The sequence below is a fragment of the Carassius gibelio genome, chromosome A19, assembly GCF_023724105.1.
Source record: "Carassius gibelio isolate Cgi1373 ecotype wild population from Czech Republic chromosome A19, carGib1.2-hapl.c, whole genome shotgun sequence".
NCBI classification, from domain to species: Eukaryota; Metazoa; Chordata; class Actinopteri; order Cypriniformes; family Cyprinidae; genus Carassius; species Carassius gibelio.
In genome coordinates, this window is record NC_068389.1 from 19,938,986 (window position 1) to 19,961,991 (window position 23,006).

General features: G+C 35.7%; 3 protein-coding genes across 5 annotated transcripts; all 3 read right to left on the bottom strand.

Moving 5' to 3' along the window:
- Positions 1-863: 863 nt before the first annotated feature.
- Positions 864-8,353, bottom strand: LOC127935047 (sorting nexin-10A). Of its 3 annotated transcripts, none has more exons than XM_052532631.1 (7): positions 8,217-8,353; positions 5,370-5,394; positions 3,741-3,827; positions 3,475-3,575; positions 3,168-3,266; positions 2,335-2,550; positions 864-1,737 (listed from the first exon to the last, which is right to left on the bottom strand). In XM_052532631.1, the coding sequence occupies exons 1-7, from the start codon at positions 8,336-8,338 to the stop codon at positions 1,584-1,586; spliced, it is 804 nt and encodes a 267-aa protein (XP_052388591.1). In that variant the 5' UTR covers positions 8,339-8,353; the 3' UTR covers positions 864-1,583. The 3 variants fall into 3 exon arrangements, with proteins under 3 accessions (XP_052388591.1, XP_052388592.1, XP_052388593.1); XM_052532632.1 differs by lacking the exon at positions 8,217-8,353 and adding an exon at positions 6,607-6,742; XM_052532633.1 differs by lacking the exon at positions 8,217-8,353 and adding an exon at positions 6,353-6,394.
- A 2,349-nt stretch (positions 8,354-10,702) lies between these two features.
- On the bottom strand, positions 10,703-14,639 carry LOC127935321 (chromobox protein homolog 3). Its single transcript, XM_052533093.1, has 5 exons — positions 14,433-14,639; positions 13,589-13,728; positions 13,280-13,448; positions 13,095-13,189; positions 10,703-12,332 (listed from the first exon to the last, which is right to left on the bottom strand). The coding sequence occupies exons 2-5, from the start codon at positions 13,720-13,722 to the stop codon at positions 12,206-12,208; spliced, it is 525 nt and encodes a 174-aa protein (XP_052389053.1). The 5' UTR covers positions 13,723-13,728; positions 14,433-14,639; the 3' UTR covers positions 10,703-12,205.
- A 1,696-nt stretch (positions 14,640-16,335) lies between these two features.
- Positions 16,336-22,570, bottom strand: LOC127935320 (endoplasmic reticulum membrane sensor NFE2L1-like). Its single transcript, XM_052533092.1, has 4 exons — positions 21,686-22,570; positions 20,516-20,629; positions 19,775-19,861; positions 16,336-18,812 (listed from the first exon to the last, which is right to left on the bottom strand). Exons 1-4 carry the CDS (start codon positions 22,193-22,195, stop codon positions 17,613-17,615), a joined length of 1,911 nt encoding a protein of 636 aa, XP_052389052.1. The 5' UTR covers positions 22,196-22,570; the 3' UTR covers positions 16,336-17,612.
- Between the last annotated feature and the right edge of the window lie 436 nt (positions 22,571-23,006).

Genomic DNA, 23,006 nt, shown 5'->3' on the forward strand with positions numbered 1-23,006 from the left:
ATTCATTTATGATTATGAACTTATATTGACATATATACATATATAATAAAAATGTTATATATTTTTTTTTATATTATATACAAGTTGTAATAGTTAACCTAATATGTACAAAAATGATCAACACATCTAATGTTATTATGTAGTGTTTGTAACCATTTATGATTACACATTATATTGAATGTTAATATGTCTGTCTTTCCATCTATCTTACATTTTTAGTCTAATTTTTTGTATTGGTTTATGATTAGATATTGTATACTATCGAGATATATATATATATATATATATATATATATATATATATATATATATAAAATTGCCAATCATTAATATAACGTGTTACGTGTTTAGTTGACACCACAGTGATGGTGATTGGTAGTGACAGAGATTAGTGAGGTTTTGTGAGTCTGGTGATCTGGATGACAATACAGAAAGTGTTAATCGGCTGCTGCTAGATGCTGATGAATCTGTGCCTACGCAGATCGAACAATCCCCCAATCAGACAACCAGTTTCCACCAAACACTTCGGTCAAAAACTTCATCCCTCATTTATCGAGAACTTAATCTCTCTCTTAAACAACGATTAGATACAAAAAAATGCTGTGTTGTGAGTATAGAGAGGAGGAGAGAAGAAAAAAGACAGTCATTTAGCATGTGTGGCAGGTTAAGTGCAACATCTACCCTTAATCTTTCAAGCAAGTAGTCCGTAGAGGAAATGTAAACATGGTTGTATCCAGCTTTCTCTTATGCACCAACGACCTTCCCTTTTTCATTGTTGCTCATATATTGATTTTAAATTAAATAAAAAATGCAATGAATATAACTTCAGTAGCCATTATCATGTGAACAATAAACAGAAACTATTCTCTTTCTCTATTTGCAAATTTATTTAGCATTTAGGATTTTATTTAGATAATTATCATCTGAACCAGCACTATCTACATCATTACATTTCAACAAATTCTATTCACAGCTATGACCAAAAAACATTTATTCATTTACCAATAAATCACAATAAAAACGTACTTAATAAAAAAAATCCTCACATTTAGTCCTCCCCACTCATTTTTAGCAATGTTAATAAGAATTTTTAAGAAACATTTAAAGTAATAAACTGCCACCTTACATTTTTAAAAAATCTGTTAAACAAAAGCACATCTGTACAGATGAAAATGCTGAAGCGTTTTAAGAAGCTTCTTTGTCAGGCACACATTAAACAGTGTGTACCGGAGTGTCAAGAAAAACTTGTAATTCACATTTTCTAATAGCTTTTTTTTTTTCTTTCCAAGTCAGCCCTTTAGTATAGGAGAATTATTTAATATGATAACCACAAAAAAATTTAAATAAAAATCTCCATATTTAAAAAAAAAAAAAAGAAACATTATGGACAAACATGACATGTAATAAAACAATAATCAAGACCTTTTTTTCTAAATATCCATCCAAATATAACTCTGGAGGCTCTAAGCAGCAAACTGGGCAGCAAATCTCTTTGACGGAGTATGTGTGTGTGTGTGTGTGTGTGTGTGTGTGTGTGTGTGTATACATCTCTAGAGTTCACATAACAGAGTGCACATCAAGGGTTACTGGTTGCTAGGAGATGAAGACAGGCTGCTACAGAGTTCTCCCTCAGGGGTTGTGGCTTGAAATTCATGGGAAAAACTTTCATTATAGGAAGAGTCTTCTTCCACAGATGTGGCACATCCTATACTATTTCCCAAGCCAGAGGATGTTGTACTGCAAAAAAATAAATACATGATTATTTATGGTTTAAGTTGCAATTTGTCTATATATTTATATAATTATTGTATATAATTTTATTTAATGCCATGTCAGCATCTGGGTGTATATTCAAGGTAAAAACTCAATTCCAATAATGCAAATATCACATAAATACAATTAAACCAAGCAAACAAACAAACATAGCAAGTCATATTAAAGATTTTTTTTTAATTAACATCAGGAAAAATCCTCAAGTCCTTAAGTGAACTAACTTCATAAAAGAGCTTTCTACTTCTATTAAAACCAGGGCAGTCCAAAAGAATAAGTAGAATAGATAGCGGTGTCTGGCAGAACATGCATAGAGTTGGCTCTTCACATTTAAGCAAAAATGCACGAGTCAGTCTTGTAAATCCTATACAACATCTGGGCCAATTGATCAAATACCACTTGATCAAATCTGGTTTTAGGTAAGATATATATGTGTGTGTGTGTGTGTGTGTGTGTGTTCTGGCATGATTTTAGATGCATAAAGAATTTAACATGCCAAATCTATCTAGTTTATATAATCTAAACAACACTGGGGTGTTATTATAATGAGACAGAGCCACACACCTTTCACAGTCGGAGTCACAGCATGTTTTGCTGTCTTCTTCTTGATGCTGTTCCTCTACAGGGAAACGGGTATACCCGACACACCGCTGTATTGCCTGTGCAACCGTATAATGCGTCTGTCCCTGTGCACACGCGTCCATTTTTGCAATGCTCAGAGAGGACTGCAAGAACAGGTGCAGCAGACTGTCTGACAGCAGTAATGGTGTCTGTAGAACTCTATGAACACAAACATCTAAATAAAAAACTGGTGGTAAGGCTATTTAAAGAATCCACTTAAAAACATTAAAAAGATTTGGTGAAAAAAATGTTCAATGTGACAAAGAATGCATAAAAGGAGAATAAAAAGATTAAACAGATAAATACGATATACAAAAATTCTAATTGATTTTTTTCTTCTAATTAATAAAACATCTACATTAATCTAACAAACACTGCTTATAGTATTTAAAACATGCTAAGCTTCAACACAGATTAAAATATTTTTAAATTAACAAAATAACAATTTTAATACTGTCAAAAATACATTAATTTCTAGATTAATGTCTATAATTTCTAATCTATTAAATATAGTGAAAATGCGTATTTTGTGTGGAAACAAATGCTTTTGGTTAGAGTAATAATAATAATTAAAAAAATAATAATAATCGAAAAGTTTACAGCTAATGCGTCTCATGGCATCAGCCACTAGATGGCAAAAATACTGCATTTCCTTCATCCCAATCTGAGATCATTATGAACCGACCAATATAGGACACTAAATGCATGATGTTTTTCTAACCTATTTTAATCAAGTTAATTGCAAATGATGACAAAGAGTGACTGAAGAAACTCACGCCTCAAGAAACTGTTGCAGCCCCTGCATCCGCTGAGTGATCTGGAAATCACTATTGAGTTGGAAGAAAGGATTCCCGGGAGGGAGTTTAGGTAACTTTCTACAAAAATAGCAAAGGAAGGGAGAGATACACTTATATCAATAATTACAACATCATACATGTAGTTACTTGAAATAAAAACTCTAAAAATTATTACTCAATTTAAATTTTTGTAAATAAAAATAAAAAATTGCCCAGAGTATAATGTCTTCAAATGCTAAAATACAATACTGTGTTGCCCAGAGTGTGATATCTTGAAATTACTCACATAAGGACAGCATTGTTCTGTAGTTTTTGACGCAGCCAAACAAACTCACTATACCTCCTCCTCACACAAGAGGTCTTCTTCTGGAAACACATACTATTTGTCTATAATAACAAATAAAAAAATGTTATCCTAATGCTATCATTGGTTAACTTTTGACACTGAAAAAATAATTATATAGGCAGAAAGCCAAACATCAATCAGAAAATAAAATCTGAACAGCAACATGCCACTGTAGCACAAGGTAAACATGTGGCTACTGCACTCACATGAAGACAGATCTCATAGGTTATGTATGCATGCCAGAAATCCTCCTTGTGTACCTGAGGATCTCGTACCCATACATTTATAAACTCCTGCAGATATAGAAAAAGTAAATGTTAGCATTTATGATCTGTGAAGTGTTTCAAATTGAACACGGATGTGACTCAGCAGAAAGTGTGCTTGAATTTTTTCTTATGAGTTCCAGTTTTCTCCCCTTTTTATGACCAGTTTGATTCAGACTCTGCCCTTTTACACACATTTCATGCTATCTGGAGTTTTGGAGGGTATTTGTCACCAATTTGTAAAGTGCAGTTGGAATTTCTCAAATCAACACACTTTGTTTCATCACAGCCAACAAACTTATTTGAGGTCAAATGAAACACTTCCCTAAAAACTGCTAACATATGCAAGCCATATCAGCTGCAGCTGATCTGAGAGAAAGTCACTTAAATTATTTTTGAATGAACATATCACAAATTATAAGTAATTTTAATGCAAGCCAGTCTTTATAGTACTGCATGGCTGTGAAAAAAAAATTCACCAACAAATGAACCAGAAATGACATCAATGGGCGCATTATGTACTACCAGTTTCCTGACAAAATTCCAGACAAAAGGAATGATGCACTTCAGTTACAAAGTGTCATTTAAAACTTGTTTCCACCCACGATGATTTGCTTATCTTTAAACAATCAACTGATCATTGATCTAAAAAAAAAAAACATACTTTTTAAATCACTGCAAATACTAACTTAATTTTATCAAAACAGACTTAATTTGCATTCAGATCTATTTTTTCATGTCAGAGCACCAATCACTACGACTAAATATTTTACTGTCTGCCCACAGAGTCAGTGTTTTAGCTGAAAAATCAGTTTACTATATAGATAAGGACCGCTGAGTTACACAAAGCTAGGGATGCACAAATTCAGTCCTGGAGGGCCGGAGTTTAGATCCAACCCCGATTAAAGGTGCTGTAGGGAACTTTTGTAAAAAAAAGATTTTTTACATATTTGTTAAACCTGTCATTATGTCCTGACAGTAGAATATGAGAAAGATAATCTGTGAAAAAAATCAAGCTCCTCTGGCTCCTCCCAGTGGTCCTATTGCCATTTGCAGAAACTCCATCGCTCCCGGTAAAAAATAACCAATCAGAGCTGCGGTCCGTAACTTTGTTTGTGTTCAAAATGTAGAAAAATGTATATAATAAGCGAGTACACCATGAATCCATTTTCCAAACCGTGTTTTTAGCTTGTCCTGAATCACTAGGGTGCACCTATAATAAGTGTTTATATTAGGACTATTTTAGATTGCTTTGGGGATACCGCGGCGGAGTAACCCGGTACCTTTGTGATTCTTCATAGACATAAACAGAGAGAAGTAGTTCCGGCTACGATGTTCTTCCGCAAGACGCAAGCAGTTCTGTTTATTAACCGCTAGAGCGTCAAAAGTTCCCTACCGCAGCTTTAAACACACCTGAACCAGCTTATCAAGGCATACTAGAAACTTCCTGGTAAATGTGTTGATGCAAGTTGGAGCTAAACTTTGTAGGACACCGGCCCTCCAGGACTGAGTTTGGGCACCCCTGCTGTAGATGAACAGAAAAAAATATAGAAAGATGAAAAGAACACTAACCTTCTTTTCCATTGCAGAGACTTGACTGAAAAAGAAAAAGAGTTTGTCAGTTTGCTTTTTTATTGTCACGCTGCATTTCATGGCAAGATCAATGTATTTAATAAAAATAAAAAAATGTAGTAACTTAAAGGTATTAATGAAAAACAACAACTGACAAACAGACTTTGTTATTGTTGGATCATTTCACTACTGTGTTACTTGGATTGTTTCGATTCTAATGCACTAAAAACAACAGTGTAAACTGTGATTACAGATCTCAACAAGACAATGAAAAACATTTTTAATCAATCTGCCATAAATCAATTTGTTACCAAACACTTTACTGAATAAGTGGTTAAAAAGCAATGATGACTTTTCATTACTATTGAGCAGAGGAGTTGCACTGACGAATGGGTAATGTTAGACATTAAAACAATAAATCAATCACAGCAAACCCAGATATTCATGTTGGCTCCATCAATGAAATCAGGCTTTGTTTTCCTGTGTACTGTATGTTTAACAATGACATGCTAAGTAAATGAGAATCATTTCTAAAGGTGAACCATGGCAGATCAATATCACTTACATGTGAATCCAAAAATGAAAGTCCCATCAGCATTAATCCAAACAAACATGCCATCAGAGACTTTAATTTATACTTAAACTAATTCACTTTGATGATAACTTTATTACCTTGAGTTGACTGGAAATCCCACTAATTGGCCAGGAGACAACAGCACCCTGGACTGAATTTACAAGATTACAGCTACTCTGACCTGGTTTTGGTTATGTTTTTAAATATATACATATATGTGTGTGTGTGTGTGTGTGTGTGTGTGTGTGTGTGTGTGTGTGTGTGTAGGCTTTATGAGAAAAGAGAAAACATATATTCTAAACAACGTATTTGTATTTTGATGGAAAATAGACCAATGAAACTTTTTTTTTGCGCTGAACATAACCACAAACATTTTATTTGACACATGGGTTTTAATACGTATGCCTACCTTTAAAATAACAAGCTTGACTAGAATGTTATATTTCATAAGCTGCAATCAACGCTGGAAACGTTCAATGACCGCCAAAAAAAAAAAAAGAAAGATTAGAAATGTATGCTACGGCTACAGTTTCCATTCAAAAGAACGGCAGCTGTATAAACAACACAAAAGTTTCCCCACTCTACGGTTTCTTCATTATATGATACACGTTATCCTGTTACGTTATATATATTGGGATAGGCTACGTTAATATTTGTCCTCACCGTTTCTGTCTGGTGTGTATTTCTGCCACCGTGGTCCAGGTGCTACTGGAACTGATGTGATTGAAAGCGGCAAACAAGTTCGCGTGTGAGAAATGAAAGTTTTTTACTCGCAGTATTTAATGTGCGCATGCGCAGCCCTTCGTTCCAGCTCTTCAGTTTGTTTGTTTGTCATGCAGGTGCGTTATCATTACACCAAATAAAATATTATAATGATAACGAACTATTATTAAATAACAATAAACAATATATAAGTTTTTTTTTTTTTTTTTTTTATAAGTTACATTTTTGTTTAAAGTAGACACCACTATGAGTCCTTCCTCCTAAACCTGACTGAGGCTTGATTTTTAGAGACCCTCTTAATAAATATAGCTGCTGTTTTAGAGTTCAGAAATGTTTAAAGGAATCAGGTAACCATTTGTTAATGCACATCTTGCTAAAGGTTTTTTTTTTTTTTTTTTTACAAAAATATTAACTATATAGATATGTTGACATGCTTACAGGCATGCTGTAACATTCACCATAATACGCTTCCTTCCTAATACACCCACAACTTATTACTGGAATAAAAATGGGTCATTCAGAAATCATAATGTTATGGTCTAACCAAATGACCACATAAACAAAAAGCTTAATTTCGCCCCTGGCCATGGGATATCCTTCTGAGGCATCACAGCATTAAACATAAGTGGTTTTATTTCTACTAATGTCTCCAGTCATTTCAGTCTGATCTGACTGAAGTATTCTGTTTTGTTACCTGTGACAATGTAATGTACAGGACTTGCAAAGAGACCAAATGGGACGATACCAACTAATGGGACCTGACAGTAAACCCACAACAGATTTATAGCATCATTACTCATAATATAAGTCATTTACATAGAAGTATTTAAAAGGATGGTAAAATAAAATAAAAATAAAAGCAAAAATAGCTAGTAAAAAAAAATATTGTAAGGAGAAATAAGTAGGACTTCTTTTTATCATTTCAGTTTCATTTTTAAAACGTTCCAGAATTATGGAAGGCAAGTCACACTGACTGTTACAACAATGTGTGGTCTGTGGGCCATGGCACATGACAGCTATGTAGAGAGAATATTTTCAGCTGGTATCAGTGGTGTATTTTATTAAACACATTCTAAATAAACATACCCACAAATAAAAGTTATTTGAAGTGTCCAAAAACTAGCACAATTTTTGTTATTTTGAAAAACTATTCTTCAACACACACACACACACATGCCAATCAAAATCTTAATATATAGTATTAACAAGAAAGGTTAAAACATTTATAAACAGAGTTTTGGAATTTACTGTCATGTATACAAATATGGACAACTGTTATAAAAATTACTTTTAAGATAAAATAAAGATAAAGATTATAAAATCTTTTACAATTCAAATCCAGGATTCATATGTAGACTGTGTGATAGAATGGTTAACATAAAGGGGAAAAAAGTATATTATTCTTACCAATAGCACATTAATGGTGTAGTGGGCAGCATCAGAGATCTAAACAGCTTTTGGGTTCTGTTTATTTTAGATATATATTTATTAGACTTAGCTTATGTCATATAGCTCACATATAACACTTTCATATTTAATATAGCTTTTACCTTTCATTGTCTTTGTCCTCCATGTGTTGATGTGCTTGGCTTGTACTTGCAGTGTCGCTCTCCTCTGGTAAGAGTTGACTGCTCTGCTGGTCTCCGAGTTTCTTCTGTTCGTTTGTTGACATAGTCTATCACATGAAACATTCAGCTATTCTTCAGCCTTTTTCTGCTGGAATTACTTACGGAAATGTTGCTAAACATGCACATATATTAAGTCGTGTCTTTTAAGCATTTTGATCCTAGTCAGTTTCTTTAATTTTGCATTTGATGTATTTTCTTACCCTCTCGGGGAAATCCACGGTTAAATGAGTAACTGTTAACTTGCATAAGTGTGTCTGACACAAACATATATTAACATTGACTAAGCAGACCAAGTTTACATCACACTGTTTTCTAACTTATACTGATATAGGAAGGGATAAATGGGTAGCCCCACTGGGTGGAGTGTGCAGTCAAAAATGTACGTACAAAAATTGTGCAACTTGAGTATTGATTCTGATGTTTTTCATTCCAAAATCTGTTTCTCCATAGTAATATTTCACCAGGTAAACCTTGTGGCTAGGCAGAGGTGTTAAAAATAGCTTGATGACTGTTGATTGACTGAACAGATCTCCAAAATATACTGGATCAAATTCTTTTATATTGATAATTTACTCAAAGGTCCAGGAGTGTGGGAAGCTGGACTTTTACCTATCAATACCATATCCTGTGACATACCACCTCTACCACAACACCAAAAATGATTTCCTAATTCAGACATCAGTACTTTTAACCACAATATGTAGAGATATTGAATTGTACCCTTGTTACACAGAGCATGTGAGACACAATACTGTACAGAGTTATAGAGTTCTTTCTTTTTTGTTATCACAGTAAAGAGTTTTCAGTTTGTCATCTGACCTTCTTATTTCAGGATGACATTACAAAAACAGGTTCTTGTGAGAAAAAAGCCTTAGAACTCAAAGTCCATCACTATGCTGCTAATCTTTGTCATGAGACTTGCAACCAGCTAAGCAATGGTAATAAATGTATTTTCTGTGGTCATAATCTGACAGCACGGTTATGGATGTCAAATAGCTCTTTTGCTTTCTCTTGTTAGCTTCAATATATCATTGCTGAATTAGAAAGTCAGATGGTGCATGACTAGTGCATGACAGTTTTCTTTTTTTTTTTTTTATAACGACTGCCAGAACCCAGATGTTTTTTAGAGGGATTTCCATGATGTGCAACTTTAAATACATTAGTTACATTAATGGTCACATTGCCTCTTTCCATGGTTAACTGACTGTGTGAATTTTAGATCATGCACAATGTTTTTGCTCTGAATACAAAATGTGTTTTTATTTAATCTACTTCCTTAATTCTCCAATGACAGCAGGTTAAAAACATTTTACGCTTTGAACAGAACAGAGAACAGCATACATAAATGGTAAAGGCAGTAAGAAACTTATTTTAATAAAAAGGCAACACTTTCTGCAAAAGACTACTTATCCCTATAAAGATGGCAAACAGGCAATGCAGAAAAAGAGACTATCTGCAAAAGAGTGGAAGGAAATGCACTGTGAAATAACTATGGGAAAACACACCTTTCCTTGTGTTTAATCACTAGTTGGTAAAGAGCTTCAGTTAAAATGCATTATTACTCCAGAACAGGTTTGACCAACAAAATATGCAAAGGAGAACTGTGGCACTTTCATTTAGTAGCTTTTAGGAGATAACACAAGGTTAAAAATACAGAAGAGGGCAATTGTGTTTTGTGAACAGCAATATTAGAGGTTTCACAATCTAATACAAACGTGGAGATCCATGTATTTTAAAATGTAAAAAATACAATTTGCTAAAAATCTACTCACCCTCAGACTATTTTTTAAATATTTTTATTATTATTGGACCAGATAAGGATAAATTCAGCTTTACATCACTTCCTCACCACTGAATGGGTGCCATCAGACAGCTCAAACAACTGATAAAAACCACAATAATCCACACGACTCCAGTCCAAGTATGTTTAGAAAAACAAACAAATCCGTTGCAGTGTTTAAAATAATTTAAATCTAATTCAGGCCAAAATGCCAGTCCATAACAATATTTCTTCCAGTGGAAAAGTCCATCCTGTTATGCTCTCACATCACAGTCCATTGATCATATTTGTTTAGAATAGTTTTTGCTTTTCAGTTTAGCTTGATCCATGCATATTTCTCTCCTGATTCAGACATGATGTATCAAGGACTCATATTTTAGACACAAGAAATAGTTTGAAGTTGAAAATACCTTGAATTTATTACAAACATGCAGCTTTTCCTTTCACAAGACTTTAATTGATTGACTCAAGTCATTTGGATTACTTGTGGATTTTTTTTTTCTGCTGTTTGGACTCTCATTCTGATGGCACCCATTCACTGCAGAGGATCCATTTGTAAGCAAGTGATGGAATGCTAAAATCACCCCAAATCATTTCTGTTGAACAAACTCATCAACATCTTGGATGGTCGAGTGAATATTTTTTTTAATTTGAGTGAACTATTTCTTTAAAAGCAGTTCCAAAGTCTGTTAAATAAACAAAAGTCATTCCATTAAACCAGTTTTTTGGCATGTGGTAAAAAAATGGCTCACTTTCATGCAACACAAATATGAAAGTGCATTACATGCCAACAGCCCTATGAAAACACTTTGAAAGTACTTAACCATGTTTTCAGGCAGATTTTAAAGATTTGTTAGCCATAAATATCAGACAAAACATCTGCTTTGGATATTTAGGCAGAGCAATCTGCAAGCAGATTAAAAGCAGGCATATAACCCTTTATTGAACTAAAAAATATTTACACAGACATTTACATAAACAGACAATTCCAATATTCAGGTAAACAGTAAGAATTAAAAGAAAAACTACTACGGTAATGACAGCATTGCCCACCAAAAGAAACCATGAACATGACCAGAATGCAAGTTTTGGATCTCTCTGACTGACAAGATGAGTAGAAGAAAAACACAAGCCAATGTATTAATGAACAGCACTGCTGTCACAGTTCAAATGAACATTAAGAGGAAAATGCCAACACTTTTCCATATTACACTATGTTCTTTTCTCAACTTAGATGAGTTGATGCGTAACTCTCCTGTCTCAGTACAGTAGAAAGTAGTGCAGCAGGTGGCAACACTATACTAGTGTTTAGCTTAGCATCATTCATTCCTTACAATCCAAACAGGGATGAATTTAGAAGCCACCAAACACTTCCATGTTTTCTCTATTTAAAGAATGATACATGAATAGTTACACAAGTGTTGGTGACAAAATAAAACGTGGTGATTTTCTAAGTAGATAAAAATTATAACTAATGTATGACGGAAGAGTACTTCGACCTCGGAGCAGTAACATCATTGGTTAAAACTCCCCCTCTCACTTTCATCAATACAACCAATGTGAGGAGTTTTCAGGAGTGATGATATTACTGCGCAGAGGTCGAAGTGCTCTTCTGTCATACATTAGTTATAATTTTTTATCTGCTTAAAAAAAAATCTCCACGTTTTGTGTAACCATACTTACTCGTGTAACTACTCACGTAACCGTCTTTAGATAGGGAAAACGTGGAAGTGTTTGGTGGCATCCAAATTCATTCCTGTTTGGATCGTAAGGAATGAATGGTGCTAAGCTAAACGCTAGCATAGTGGTGCCATGCGCTACAGCGATTGAGTGCATGCACTGAGATGAGAGAGGTATGCATCAACTCATCTAAGGTGAGTGAAGAGCAGTGGAATATGGAAAAACAGTGGCATTTTCCTATAAAGCATCCTATATTGTAACTTTTAAAAATTCACTCATCTCATTTGTACATACTTTCATTAGATCACTACAGTCATGCTTGTAGCTTCCAGCCAAACCTCAATACACTAAAAAAAAAAAAAAAAAGTCCTCCACCGTCAGGCTATCATAACTTATTCCAACACTGTACACATGGAACACACTAAAGCACAAATCAGTGAAATGTGGGGCATTATTGTTGCTCATCCTCAGGACAGGAATGCCAAGTTAGTCTTTCCTCATAAAAAGCAATGACTATCTGTGGGCAACGGGTGTTGGCCTCTTTTGCAGGTACCAGATCGGCCTCATCAGAGTCCTTCCTGCGAACACAAAACATATGTCTGGTTAAAATGCTAGAAGATAAAAACAGACTCTATAACATGACAATTAAAGTAGGAAGTGCAGTGTTGCACTTTGTGTCTTTGAAACAGAAAAGCTTTGCATGTGGACATGCTGCCCCCTACAGGCCTTTTAGTGTCTTAAAAGGATAGTTCAAAACAAAAACATCTTCTCATTGTTCCAAACATGTAGGATTTTCTTTTTTTCTTCTGAAGACAAGATATTTTGAATAATGTTGATAACCAAATGGTTTCGGTTCCCATTGACTTTCATTGTATATTTTGTCCATACAATAGAAAGCCAATGGTAAATTAAGCTGTTTAGTTACCAACATTCAAAATATTTTCTTGTGTGTTCCACAGAAATCATACAGGTTTGGGTCAACATGAGTAAATGACACCATATTGGAGTGGACTATCCTTTTTAAGGAATCATTTCCTCAAGTTGTTTCAAACCTTCATGACATTCTTCTGTGGCGCAAAGATCATCAGAAAAAAGATATATAAATGTTTTTCTCATCCATACAATTAAGATCATTGTGTAGTGTAGTTTTGGACCCCATTAACTTCAATTATTTGGACAAAAACAACTGAACCAGTAGTAAAAGTATATTTTGTTCTCCTTAGAAGTAACAGGTTTCGAACAACATGAGGGTGAGGAAATGTTTCCACTATGGCTGTATACTGCTATGGTCATTTTCATATTTCCAATAAAATATATCAGAAAACTACATGATTTCTTACCACTTCATGAGGAACATGAGCTCTCCACTGCTATCAGTCGCCCCTATGATCCTCTCTGGCTCAAGGCTTCTTGCAAAGCCTCTTGGCTTGTCAGACTGGAGAAACACAATTTTACTCCAAGTCAGTTTTATCAATAACGAATATTAAAATCAAATCTCAAAAACTGATAATCAAGACAACTTTACCATTTCTTTCTTTCTCTTTGCACTGCTCTCTTCCGTTTCTGGTTCATCAGTGGAGGATTTTCTTTTTACAGCTTCTGGTTTCTCCACCACTCCTTTCTGAGACTCCAGGAATGCAGCAATTAGTTCAGGGCAGCCCAAATTCTCTTCAGGCTCCCAAGTGTTGTCAGCACTGAAGAAAATTTTAAGATATCTTGTTACTCCCACCCACTGCATGAATTGAGTAAAATCTAAAATCAACCGTTCACTACACCTGTACGAAATCAAAAGAATAAAAAATAAATAAAAAATTACAAAAAAAAAAAAACTCACTCTGTGAAGCCTTTCCACTTGAGGAAAAACTCCACTTTCCCATTGACCACTCGCTGGTCAATCACCTTCTCCACCACATACTCCTCCACCTCCTGAACTTCCTTCTTTGATTTGCCCCCCTGCTTCTTACCCATATCGACCTAAAATGCACAAAAGACTAATGATAAGCCAGCAACCGGATAAGCCATTTAAATTTCAGTCACTTAAAACTTAAATGAATATGGTTTACAGATATGCTCCCTTTCGAAATAAAATTAAGAAAGAAAAAGTTGCCATATTTACGACTTGCACTATATTTTAAAACGACAAAAGTTTGTACATTTACTGGAAAACTAGTTCAGCAAGTCCGTCTATAAACGTTAAACAATTAATTATTCACCAAAGCACTTACGACTAACTGTTGCCTTTTATGTTTGCTAACATATGTTGACGAGCTAATTGCGCATGCATGAACAGGCCAAGAGCCTGAAAGCAGTTCAGGCTACTTTTTGTGATTACTACTTTTTGTTTTATATTTAATGATAACCTTCCTGTCCGGTTTACGGTCCGACTATTTCACAAAATCGTAGTTCGCGTAATATTTACCATAACGCCTTGGTTTAGATAAGTTAGATAGCAAGAGTTAGCTTACTGGCTAACGTTAGTTGAAAAACGCACGCACACACAAAACAAAATATAATGTTGTTAAACATCATTGTGAATTACCGCATTCTACATCTATGCAGGTTCAAACAACTAAAAATAAATTTAAGAAAACACGTATCGCAATGATTAAGGTTTCATGTTTCTAACAGAAAACTACAATGGACTGTGCTGCAGCACATGCATGCGCGCGAAAACTCACCCTCACAAAGGAAAAGGGCTCAAATGTGAATTGCAGCACTTTGCACTGGCCGACCCACAAACAGCCGCAGCGAAAATATATCGGACTTTAGCAGAACACAAACTTTTAAAACTTTCACTTTTTTGGTACACTACAAATCAACAGAACAGGAATCGACTAAGGCTTGAGGAAGGCAGGCCGTACCGCGAGGACGTAAAGCCACGCCCCTGAGCGGTCACATGTGCCCAATAAGGTGTTTCATAGGGCGGAGCAACCGTGATTTCCACAAATAAATAAATAAAAACCTTCTGCTCATGCAAAATAACAAGATTCAATACAGTACGAAGTAAATAATATGATTTAATATAATTTTTTAGGGCCACAAATTGAGCAAATTAAAAGTTGGCAATTAGTCGTTCCTCCAAACGTTCTACCTCCAAAACATGAGAACGGCTCAACATCATGTAATTATCATGTAACACTGACCTTAAACTTATTGAATTAAATGATTTCATGATATATTTATGTTTAAATGTTAACATTTTGAACAGAAAACACATATCTAAATAAAACTATAATGCATTTTTGTAACTGATGTAATCTTGAATCTGCACGATTGCTCTGTGTTTCTATTCGATATGGTCAATGACAAAGCAAGAATATTACAAATTAATATAAATATATAACATTTAATGACTTGTTGAAGTCTTTTCTTTTTTACCTTATATATGTATTGAAAATTGACATATCCCTTAAATATATTTATTTTTCCATAGCCCAATCTTCGGCTCTAAACTGGTCCTTAATTTGTTTCTGCTTAATACTACCCTAATACAGACTATTTCCTTACAATTTATATCTGCTTCTTTTTCAACTTTTATCCTGGTATGTGCTGGCACCCATGAAAACATCACATTTAGAACAGCAAAGTCCAAATTAGAAGAATAAAATTTCATTTATTGTTTATATGCTCATCAGCTATTTCTGATTGATCTAAGTTATACCATCATGAATCTTATTAAGGACATAAAAATTCACAATCAATGTAGGCAGGATCCATCATGGACCTTTGGCCACTGCAAAGGCCTAGACTGACATAGAATAGCAGAAGTATGGAAGTTATCTTAGATCACATTATATATCTAACTATTGATCAACTGCACAATTTCATGTAAAGACCTCTCCCATATGTTTTCTTTCTTTGTTTTTGTACATTTCACTGGAAAATATGTAACAAAATGTATATACATTAGCATAATTTAATTACTTTAATAGCTATTAATGTTTTCTCAGATATAGTTGCAGAGGGGTAGAGCAGCCTGAAACCACTATTTGCATTGTCTAATTAAAAAAAAAAAAATGTCAAAAGTGACTTAAAAACCCTGCAGATTCTGTGTGAATCTTATTTCACATGAAATTGTAAAGTATTTAGTTTTAAAGTTTTTTTTTATTACTATTATTCTATATTTTGGACACTGAAAGATAAATAAAATTAGAATGCATTCACATAATCTAACATTTGAATATTTTATTCACCATAAATGAATAAAAGTCTTAGCAGTTGACCCAATTTGACAATTGATCCCAATTGTTAACACATTTAAATAAACTTCATTTCAAAAACATTTCAAAAACAAATGAATGATGCTGCAAGGATAATTATTGCTTTGCCTGCAGAATGGATGTTTGCTTTGAGGTCAGCAAGCATGACTGCATTATGCCAACAATGTCTATTATAACATCACTATAATGAAAACATAAGTTTAAAATATAGATAAGGCATTATTTAGAAGACAGAATTTAGATTTACACTGCTTTGTGTTTAAGTGTAGTGTGGAATGTGTTTCTGGAAACATCTTATGTGAAATATAATCCATAACACAAAAATAACACAATAAAAAGAAATAATAATAAAAAACAGCACTAACTTTATTGTCCTCCTTTATTCATTAAATGCTTTTGAACATCCCTTTTTAAAATGAAAAGGTATACCATCTCCTCACACACACATACAAATAAATGCTCAAAAACACACACATATAGAAAAACTAAAAAAAAAAAAAAAAAAAAAAAATTTAAAAACTGCTCCTACTGTCAAACACAAATCAAAACACTGTGCCAATAAAGCAAATACACAAGAGGTTAATTTGTTTGGGTGCTTTTTATACTTATTCACTAAACAATTACTCATTAAGCTGATGAAGTACTTGCCTTTCCCAAATTGTGTAACTGTGAATGAGGTAGAACAATACTCACCAATTCCATATTTTTGTTTAATTACTTTTTATTTGTTGTTTTTACTGTGACTTCACTTCAAAGATGACCACTTCTATGGGTATATTTAATTTATGACAATCAGATAAAAAATAACCCAAAGGAAAATCAAACTGAAAACAAATCCGCAATCCAAACTCTTAACCCCTTTATAAAAAGCAGCAGAAGGCATTATAATCGTTGTTAGGCAAGTGCATAAATGTAAAATGCAAAGGTAATGTACAAAAACAGTTTAAACAGAGTGATCACTTTATGTCAGATTCACAGTCATATTATAATAACTGATTTTATTCATCTCAGTGGTGAGAAAAACGTACATACGGTTATGAAGGTAACTGCCTAAGAAAAGTTGTATTTTATTCTAATGTCTCCAAATAGTTTAAATTAAGGTCATTTCTGTGGGGTTCCTCATATTAGAGGGATAGTTAACCATACAATTTTACTCACTCTCATGTTGTTCCAAACCTGTATGCATTTCTTTCTTCTATATACACAAACATTCTGGCAAGAAATAGTGATGTACAGTTTTTGACATGGTCCTCCAGTGACCATATAAAAAGATCTTTACTTAATAACTTGCCATTTAAATTAAGTAAAAAAAAAACAAAACAAAAAAAAACAATATGAATTTTAATTTTCAAATGTGCTCTTTAGAAATACTTTTTATACACACTCTTACTATACACAATGTCCAGTGTTTTCAGTACATTTTCTCCTGCGAGTGAACAAGACTTACGGTACTCCTATGCTCCCATGTGTATTCATTACAGTCTGTCTGCCCTCCGCTTGAGTTACGAATGGCTTTTAGGAACAAAGAACGGCCAGAAAAGCATAAAAACTCACCTTTCAGAAAACCTAAAAATATTTCAACACAAACACGCATGCACACACACACACACACACACACACACACACTCAAAAAGTCTCTTAGGGTTTCTTGTTCTTCTTTCTCTTCATTGTCTTGCTACCTGTCATTGTCCTTGACGTTGTGATTGAACGAGGTTGAACCATCACCCGTCCATTAGCACTGCAGTGCAGTGTGTAGTGCTCAGGGTTCAGAGGATGTCCATATTCATCCCGAAGTTGGCTCAACACAGTCTGCGAGAGTGTTTCGAATCGCTCTGCAGCAGCAGAAAGTGCTTTGGCTGTGTGGGATCTCTGGCGCAGGAGAGCATCCCGTTTCACGGACAGGCCATCAACCTCACCCTGCAGGGTCAGGATCGTGTCCAACTTCCTTTTGCGACAATTCTGCGCAGCAAGCTTGTTTTTACCTCTTCTGCGTACGTCACGCAAGAGCGTGACTTCTGATCCTGACAGATTTTGACTGTCCAGCAGTTCCAGGAAGTTTTCTACAGGCATGTTGACAATCTGAAAGGCAGAAAACGGAAGACCCAGTGACTGCACCCGACGTTCGTCACGACTCATCTCCTCGGGTTCGGCCTCATCTTCACTCATCACTTCCTGTTTGATAGCTGTGAACCAGCTAGATGATGTACAATTCTGAGCCTGTGGGGTTGAATAGGTATGATCGTGCCAGACATTTTCCACAAGGTTCACAGGCGACCAATCACGGTAAGCAGCCGCACAAGCTCCGCCTTTTGAAGAAAGAGACTCTGCTTCACTGCTATAGCCTGTAGCTCCACCCTCATCCTCATAAAATGAATCGGACGATACAGACGGGGATGCAGGGCTTCTTGAACTGCTCTCCAAAGAAAGTCCAGAGTCTGAATCTTCCAGCCATGGAGTGTCCATGTCCCCTTCCCTGCCGTCCAGCATCTGAGGGTCGATCGTATCAAGATTACCAAGATCCAACATATTGATGTGGTCAAAAACAGCCTCATCTAGATAGCCTCCCATCTGCGAAGGGGAGGTGTCATTACGAGAGCTGTTCCCAGACAAACAGAAGAGCGATGAAGGAAGTGCTCCTGCTGAGCTCTGAGACGGGTCTGAGTGAGAAGAGTTTGTGGATTCCAGACGGAAGAGGGGTGTTCGGGAAGATGCAGGCCTGCTATGAGCTGTATCTCTTCTGGATACCATGGCATCTTGAAGGCTTACATCATAGCTGATGGGATTAGGAAGTTCAGATTCTAAGTCTGACATGCGTTGGGTGACCATGGAGTCAAAATCCTGTAAATGAAAAAGAAAAATATTGTTAAATGTACTCTATTTTTTTTTTTTTTTTTTTTTACATTAAAGTCTCATTCAGTGCAAATGTCCACAAGCAAACAAGATTCAGAAAGATCAGTGTTTAGTACTCAGAATTAGGGGTGCTCCGATCACGATCGGCCGATCGTTAATGCGCATCTCGTCAGTAAAGCCGGTTTTCTAATCAGCGGTTAATTCCATCAGGTGCGTGATTTCACATAGAGCAGCTGTTACTACACAGAGCCGTTGTTAACTGAGAAGATGTGCCAAATAACGCTGAAAATGAAGTGGATTTGCGCATCTTCTCTATTAACAACGGCTCGGTGTAGTAACAGCTGCTCTATGTGAAATCACGCACCTGATGGAATTAACCGCTGATTAGAAAACCGGCTTTACTGACGAGATGCGCATTAACGATCGGCCGATCGTGATCGGAGCACCCCTACTCAGAATGCACATAGCTGAAAATGCAAATTTATTTAGTTTTGTATTACTACAGCTATGTAAAGTATTTGTAACAACAACAAAAAAAGAAGAAACCTATGCATGGATAAATCATTCACATTAAGATAATAACATAAAAACTAGTTTATTATTTCAGTTATGAAGTCGTCTAAATCATCATTTTAAAGGCTGAAATATTTTTGAGGTGGACGAAGTTCATATCATAAAAGTTACTAGTTTTCTATCCATGTATTCTAGTATGTACTTCCATTGTAAGAACCATACTGTAACCAAAATCCTGATGTGATGGGATGAGTCGTATACATATTTTAAACTGTAATCAACATTCTGCCTCCTGTCACTCAAACAGTAAAGCATGGCGCTAGCAATGCCAAGGTCAAGGGTTCGATTCACAGGGAAAGCAAAAACTAAAATGTAAAAATGTGTTCCTTGAATGCAAGTCATTTTGAATAATGGAGTCTTCCACAGAAACTACTTACATCAAATTCAGAGAGGAAGTCCTGCCACTGTGGAGGAAGCTCAAGCCCAGAAAGAGGTGGAGGAAGGGTACTACTACCCAGCAAATCCTGTAAGGAGAGGCCGCAACAAATATACCAATAAATAAATGATCAAAATATTTAAAAATGACAGTTCTCATTTACCCTCAAGTTGCATCAAGCAAGTACAGTTAAGCTTCCGTGTTTACAATATTTGATGAGCTCCATGAATGTGCGATGGTCAATGTCAATAAAAGCCCAAGTTAAATTTGTTTGCCATATAAAGTGATCATGACTCTTCATAAGACATGAATAAAACCACTTAGGTCATATGGACTGTTTACAACAGCTATATGATTAACATTTTAAAATGTCAAAGTTTTGGTTTTGTGGATTTTCAGTGAGGGACAAAAATCTTGCAGGTTTCCTTATTAATTTATTTTTTAAATGAATGAATATCAAAGACATGAGGTGAGTAAATGACATGAATTTTTATTTTTGGGCAAACTATTTTTTTACGTCTTACACCATCACCACAAGTTCATATGGAGTTGAATGAACAGAAACATAAGTAACATCATCAAATGTAAGTGTTTACATTCATTCATAGAGCTGGTTAATTTAACTGTTATGTAATGTTATGTTAGTTTGAATGCTTTGACATAAATATTACATTAAACGTTGACATTAAACCTGATAGACACACCATTCTTGTCAGGCAGGTAGTGAAGTTAGTTTGTTTACCTCCTGCTCTAATGTAGAGCTCTGAGTCAGCTGGTTCAGTGAATCCTCCTGCCCTCTCTCGTCTTTCACAACCTCCTCCTCCTCCTCTTCATTCACTTGGTTCAGTAAAGTTTCCTGGAGAGAAATTGGGATGTCAAAATTAAGGATTAAATGGCTTGCCTAAGAAGGCTTTAGCCTTGTTTATAAAGTACAATTGTGTAACAAAATCTGTGATTACAAAAGTGCATTCAGGAGCAAATCCATGAGAGTAATAATCCACAAACTAAATCTACTCCTTCAATGGTCTCATTTTATTCAAAAGAACTCTATGGATTTTGCTTTCACCTGTAGCGGTGAGATAAAAGGAAAATTTATTTGATTAACATGCTTCAAATGTGGCTCTAGGGATAATACATGACTTAATGGATTTCAAAATCTATGTAGGGCTCTGTCAAGACATGATTGAGTAACAACGAACATTTCAGAAAGAGCAGGTTTGGTCTGGAGCAAAGAATAATTTACCACTCCTCCCTCAGACTTACAAAAACTAAAAAAAAAAGAATAGTTACATTAAAAAAAATACAAAATGAAGAAAGGTTATGTAAATATGTATTAGTAACTTGTATACTGATTAAATGTTTTTGATGTACTGGCGTTTAAACTTATTTCAATGTAATGTTTGCACGAAACACCTTGACACCTGTACATCTGGTTTCCATGGTTACCAACCTTCAAACCTTCAAACAAGTAAACAGTTAAGCTATCTCGTAAACAAGACTAATTTCCACTCTGTCTTACACACACAAACAAAATACTAATAATAAAATAGAAAGTGCTGTAAAGTTGCTGAGAAACAACGTAAATAGATATAAAACCGCAGCCTAAATATCACTATTGATCAATTAAAGCGGGCAGGCAGATCTAATTTGACCATATTTAACCACATTTAACATGTAACTTAACGTTAAACAAATATGTAAGGATAGGTCAGTTACTGTTTCGCTTTCGGCTTTAGTTGCTCATGAGAGCAAAATACTACTTGCCATGAAGCTAACTGGCTAATTTAGCAACAAACGAACACTTAAAGCAGTACGTTACATATGTGGCTACTGGCATGTCCCTTAAAGAGAACACAACATAACTGTAAAAGTAGGGAAACAGTGTAACACGGCACTGTAATGTTAACGTTACCTCTTTGGAAAGTTCTCCGGCTGCACAACAGGGCCTTGAAACAGTGCTATCGTGAGAAACTGACCGTCCGAAGCCCTCTCCGGTGCGGTGATCGTCCTCTTCCCGGTGATCGTCGTCATTTATCTCCTCGTCATCAGGGTCCCCTGACAGGTCGTGTGGCTCACCTGCATCAGAGCCATCATCAGGCACCAGGTGCACCAGCCATGCACTGACACGCGTGGGGAAGCGGGCCGGGGACCCGAGCGCACGCACTTCATTCAGGAGCCTGCGGCTAGTGAAAAAATAGTCCAGCTCGGGACATTTCGGATGTACCTGATAGCCCGCCGCTGTGTCCCGGTAGTGGTGAAACGGGGTCTGTATGAAAGCCGAGCTCGGCCCTCCGTCTGTTTCTATCAAGGGCGAGAAGTAGCCGCTCAGATAGGTGTCGACATCCACGCGAACTCCTAACAAACTCAGCAGAATCGTAAACTGAATGAGTCCCTCGGTGAAATATTTCTTCATGTGGTGCATGTTTCAAAACAATTTTTTCAACCTCGGGACGCCTAAACGAGAACAAAAATCGCCCGTTTGTAGTTAAACAAAGACAAACCCCAAAACAAAAGAGCACGCGTTGACTACTCTCCGTGTCAGACAAAGAGCAGCCCCGACCGGCGAAACTGTTCGCTGCACTTACACACTACCGGCTTTTCATAACTTCCTGGCCTATAGCATCCTAATTCAGAGATGCAGTGCCGCCATCTAATCACGCAAAGCAAAACGAGCCATTCTCGTCGAATATATTCCGTAGCAACAACAAACACTTAAAGATTTTATTAATAACCATAAACTCCTCGGCTATCCTGAATTGAGCCTCTCATCCAAGGAGGGTCACAACTGCTCAAATTTGCATAGTTCATAAAATTCATTTACGTGCGACGGAATTACCTTCGCAACAAGCTCTGATTGGACCATTTCTGTTGTCATTCACCTAAAGAGCCAATCACAGGGGTTGAGGATAGAAGGATCAGAGCCAATCTCCCTCTACGGCCTGAAAGTAACAATATATTAAGTTTTCTACCTATTAGATTGTGTTTTATTAACGTCTACACCTATCACCAACCTTAAACGTATCCCTTACAATAATGCAAATACAACAATTAGTGTTGTTTAGCGTGACAAAAATTATTACACAATATTGATGTGCGCATGCCCAGTGGCCGTAGGCCATCTAGCCTTAACCAATCACAAGCAGGTATGCTGACGTACTTCCTTTTTAGCCCTTCCACTCTTGGACGAAATAATAATGTTAACGTAAACTGTGTAGTTTTTTTCCCTCCTGGGT

Bases quoted from the DNA above. Each gene is read 5' to 3' on its own strand.
- LOC127935321 (XM_052533093.1), bottom strand. From the start codon at position 13,722: ATGGGTAAGAAGCAGGGGGGCAAATCAAAGAAGGAAGTTCAGGAGGTG. The intron at 13,449-13,588 runs GTGAGTTTTTTT...AATTTTCTTCAG, and splicing joins AAGTGGAAAGGCTTCACAGA to TGCTGACAACACTTGGGAGC. The intron at 12,333-13,094 runs GTAAGAAATCAT...TTGTGTTCGCAG, and splicing joins CTCATGTTCCTCATGAAGTG to GAAGGACTCTGATGAGGCCG.
- LOC127935047 (XM_052532631.1), bottom strand. From the start codon at position 8,338: ATGTCAACAAACGAACAGAAGAAACTCGGAGACCAGCAGAGCAGTCAA. The intron at 3,576-3,740 runs GTGAGTGCAGTA...TTGTTATTATAG, and splicing joins CCTATGAGATCTGTCTTCAT to ACAAATAGTATGTGTTTCCA. The intron at 2,551-3,167 runs GTGAGTTTCTTC...TTGTGTTCATAG, and splicing joins CTGCAACAGTTTCTTGAGGC to AGTTCTACAGACACCATTAC.
- LOC127935320 (XM_052533092.1), bottom strand. From the start codon at position 22,195: ATGCACCACATGAAGAAATATTTCACCGAGGGACTCATTCAGTTTACG. The intron at 20,630-21,685 runs GTAACGTTAACA...ATTTCTCTCCAG, and splicing joins CCGGAGAACTTTCCAAAGAG to GAAACTTTACTGAACCAAGT. The intron at 18,813-19,774 runs GTAAGTAGTTTC...TTTCATTTACAG, and splicing joins ACTTCCTCTCTGAATTTGAT to GATTTTGACTCCATGGTCAC.